Below are 1,649 nucleotides of genomic sequence, written 5' to 3'. Positions count from 1 at the left end.
ATTTTGTTAATTTATAGTACTAACATAGTTTCATAGAAATAAAGTTTTAAATGGATATAATTAAATTTATTTTCAGCATTTAAAAATCATGATTCCGGTTGCCTTGTCGTGAAATCAAAATATACATTGATTCGGTAATTAGAAAACATCATAAGAAAAAGAGTAAAGGACTTGAATTTCATAAGCATATGGTATATCGTGTAATTTTTATGGTTGTAGCCAAATTAATCTGTAAATAACAAGATTTAATACTGCAATGAGATGTGTAAAAGATATGTCAAATAGAGAAAATACGATACCTAATCCGAATATATATAGTAGTGATATTGCATGCATAGATAGGATAGGACTAATTAGAGAAGTAGCAAACAAGAAGAAGAAGAAAGCAAAAGCCTAGATTAGATAGATACTCATAGTCTTTGTGATTAGAACTAATTCCACATGCAATCCAGCTCGGTGCCGCAAACCTTATGCTCCTCCACCGCCGCCCACTGCCCTTCCCCGAAAACATGATCACCGCTCATGTGCGGCAGAGACGGAGTCGGAGTTGGATAAACCAAAGGCAGATGCAGATTCTCCTGGAGCGACTTGAGAGTAGGAAAGCTCACATTGTGCTTGCCAAATTGCGGATAATTATGCATCGGGAGCTCCGGTGCAGCCATGGAGAAACAGGACACGTGCGAGCTCACTTCCTCCGAAGCCCTCTTCTTCGCCCCGGTCTTTTCAAAAACTCGGGAGATCACCCACTCATCCTGAAATCAATCAATCGATCAAAATGAAAGCATAATTAATTATCTGATAATTAGATGTGGAAATGGAGAGTAGCGTAGTACCTCGGAGTTTCGGGAGAAGTAGTGATAGGCGAGCTTGCCTTCGAGGCGGAACTCATGCATAACCCAGTTGGTTTTGAGGCCCTTTGGGGCTCTGCCGCGGTAGAAAACTAGGGTTTTCTTCATCCCAACAAGGGCGCATGTTTTAGGGCTGTAAATCTCGCGGTCCTTGCCCGTCGCCTTCCAGTAACCCGCCTCCGTGGCCCGGTTCGTGCGTAACCCGGTCGGGTATTTCCGGTCGCGGAGGCTGAAAAAGTACCACTCCTTCTCCCCCATTTTCGCTTTCCCGGGGAGGTGCCAGGGCTCGGATTTGTTGAGATCGGCGTCGGCGATGGCGCGGGTGGTGAAGGAGGAGTCGAGGACCTTCTTCAGGAGGTAGAAGGTGATGAGTTCGTCGTCGGTGGGGTGGAAGCGGAAGCCGGGGGGTAGATTCGTCTCCTCTGATGATCTCTCGTAGTAGCACCGGTAATTACTATTAGCCATTGTGGAAGGAAGGAAGGAAGAGGAATTTGGAAGTGGGAAATACAGCTACTAGTTCATCTCATTGAGTAAATAGAATTTGGAGTTTATCGAGGAAGAAATCTGCAGTGACTTTTTGGGGGTGTCGTGTTGTGTTGCCAAAATCTCTGCTGCTGAGTCGATTGTCAATTATCACATCCATACCATACCATCATGGCTAGCTAGAGAGAGAGAGAGAGAGAGTAGGGAATTGGGTGTCGGAGTCGTACAGGCTTCCTAGGGATGGGATGGGATGGGATGGGATTTGATGGGATGATGAAATGGGATGGATGGAGCGGTAAATTTCGTACTCCTTCCGTC

The 1,649-nt window shown here is 45.2% G+C and overlaps 1 protein-coding gene across 1 annotated transcript; it reads right to left on the bottom strand.

Moving 5' to 3' along the window:
* Nucleotides 1-355: 355 nt before the first annotated feature.
* LOC125195013 (protein CUP-SHAPED COTYLEDON 2-like) lies at nucleotides 356-1,313 on the bottom strand. The gene is made up of 2 exons (XM_048093220.1): nucleotides 834-1,313; nucleotides 356-752 (listed from the first exon to the last, which is right to left on the bottom strand). The coding sequence occupies exons 1-2, from the start codon at nucleotides 1,311-1,313 to the stop codon at nucleotides 432-434; spliced, it is 801 nt and encodes a 266-aa protein (XP_047949177.1). The 3' UTR covers nucleotides 356-431.
* Between the last annotated feature and the right edge of the window lie 336 nt (nucleotides 1,314-1,649).

This window comes from Salvia hispanica, chromosome 6 (genome assembly GCF_023119035.1).
Source record: "Salvia hispanica cultivar TCC Black 2014 chromosome 6, UniMelb_Shisp_WGS_1.0, whole genome shotgun sequence".
NCBI lineage: Eukaryota > Viridiplantae > Streptophyta > Magnoliopsida > Lamiales > Lamiaceae > Salvia > Salvia hispanica.
This window is presented reverse-complemented; position numbering and strand designations above follow the sequence as displayed.